Raw genomic sequence first — 2,031 nt, 5'->3', positions numbered from 1 at the left:
TAGACCGGTCCCAAGAGACCCGGTCCACCAGTGCAGGTGGTTTTTTCCTCCTCAGGGTCCAGAGGAGGTGCAGAAGCTCCACCCCTCTCTCAGAAGCCCCGCCCACCTGGACCCGGCCCAGTCTGAGGACGAGCCAATCATCTGTCAGGATGAGTCTGGTCCCGCCCACTCAGCTTGTGATTGGCTCACTGAGGTGAAAACGTGGCGCTGCTCATCGATACTGACGTCTGATTGGTCCAGAAGAAACACCTGTGTGTGTGTGTGTGTGTGTGTGTGTGTGTGTGTGTGTGTGTGTGTGTGTGTGTGTGTGTGTGTGTGTGTGTTCAGGCGGAGGCGTCTCTGCTGGAGTTCTACGACGTCGGCAGCTACGTCAACGTCATGTCATCAGGGGGCGTGGCCTACCGCGGCCCCGCCTTCAGGAGTCCTCCCCTCCCAGACCAGCTGCAGCAACACACACACCTGAGTGTGTTTCCTGTGCAGATGCTCACACACACACTGAGCAGGTACACACACACACACACACACACACACACACACACACACACACACACACACACACACACACACACACACACGCTCTGTGTGACCTCCAGGACTCGGACCCGGTTCCTGGACCACCTGGAGCAGCACTTTGTTGCCGTCCTGTCCGGGGCCGTTGCCATGGTGACGGAGAGGAAGGAGGCGGCGCGAACGGAGCTGCAGCTGCAACATCTGGACCCAGAACACATCCAAAACCACGTGTACCGGCCCCGCCTGGGTAACACACACACACACACACACACACATACACACACACACACCTGGGTCACACACACACACACACACACACACACACACACACACACACACACACACACATACACACACACACACACACACACACACACACACACACACACACATACACACACACACACAAACACCTGGGTAACACACACACACACACACACCAGGGTGACACACACACTCACACACACACACACAACACACACACACACACACACACACACACACACACACACACACACACCAGGGTAACACACACACACACACACACACACACACACACCAGGGTGACACACACACTCACACTCACACACACACACACACACACACAGACACACACACACACACACACACACACACACACACACACACACACCAGGGTGACACGGTGTGTCCTGACAGTGGAGCTGCAGCTCCACCAGCAGCAGGTGAAGCTCCACTGTCAGGACATGTTGGACATCAGGACGTCCTGCTGGACTCAGCTGGACGAGCTGCGGAGCTCCGTCACCAGGACGGACCGGGACTTCCTCACCTCGCTGTCCAGCATGCAGACCCAGGTCCAGGTCCAGACCCAGACCCAGGTCCAGACCCAGGTCCAGACCCAGACCCAGGTCCAGACCCAGGTCCAGGTCCAGACCCAGGTCCAGACCCGGGTCCACACGGCCCTCAGCAGCCAGCAGTGAGGAAACAGCTCAACCAGAACCAGAATCCAGCCCGGAACAGAACCGGACAACACCAAGTCAGTGTGTGTGTGTGTGTGTGTGTGTGTGTGTGTGCGTGTGTGTGTGTGTGTGTGTGTGTGTGTGTGTGTGTGTGTGTGTGTGTGTGTGTGTGCAGGTTGCAGGCCCTCAGCGCCGCCCTGCAGGACAGTGTGGACGGACACCTCAGGGACAGTCAGCGCCGGGCCAGCAGCTTCAGACGGTCGGTGGCAGTGAACCTGGACCAGGTCCGGACCAGGACGGCCCGGGTCCTCGCCTCCTTCAGGTGAGGTCAGAGGTCAGGGGTCAGGTCATCAGGTCAGAGGTCATCAGGTCAGCTTCAGACCGTGTCCCCTGCAGGCTGTTCAGTGAGGGAGGACACTTCAGTCCCCAGGAGGTGAAGACGTTCCAGAAGACACTGGACGACGGCAGAAGACAGACGGATCAGGACCGAGACGCCATCTTGTCTGAGCTGCAGACTCTGGAGTCCAGGACCCTACGAGAGGTCAGTCCTCCTCACACCGGGTCACCGTCCTACACCTGGTGA

General features: G+C 58.3%; 1 protein-coding gene across 1 annotated transcript in view; it reads left to right on the top strand.

Moving 5' to 3' along the window:
• The window catches only part of ccdc180 (coiled-coil domain containing 180), a gene marked incomplete at its 3' end in the record, with an annotated part of 10,509 nt that extends 8,478 nt beyond the window's left edge, over positions 1 to 2,031 (top strand). Inside the window, exons 16-21 of the mRNA XM_080521852.1 lie at positions 56 to 193; positions 328 to 474; positions 628 to 757; positions 1,189 to 1,465; positions 1,624 to 1,770; positions 1,845 to 2,031. Of these exons, the coding sequence (XP_080377978.1) occupies positions 56 to 193; positions 328 to 474; positions 628 to 757; positions 1,189 to 1,465; positions 1,624 to 1,770; positions 1,845 to 2,031 (1,026 nt within the window). The remainder of the gene's footprint in view (positions 1 to 55; positions 194 to 327; positions 475 to 627; positions 758 to 1,188; positions 1,466 to 1,623; positions 1,771 to 1,844) is intronic.

Source organism: Blennius ocellaris (genome assembly GCF_963422515.1).
Source record: "Blennius ocellaris genome assembly, contig: SCAFFOLD_356, whole genome shotgun sequence".
NCBI lineage: Eukaryota > Metazoa > Chordata > Actinopteri > Blenniiformes > Blenniidae > Blennius > Blennius ocellaris.
Note: the sequence above shows the minus strand (reverse complement) of the source record. Positions and strands in the feature narration are given on the sequence as shown.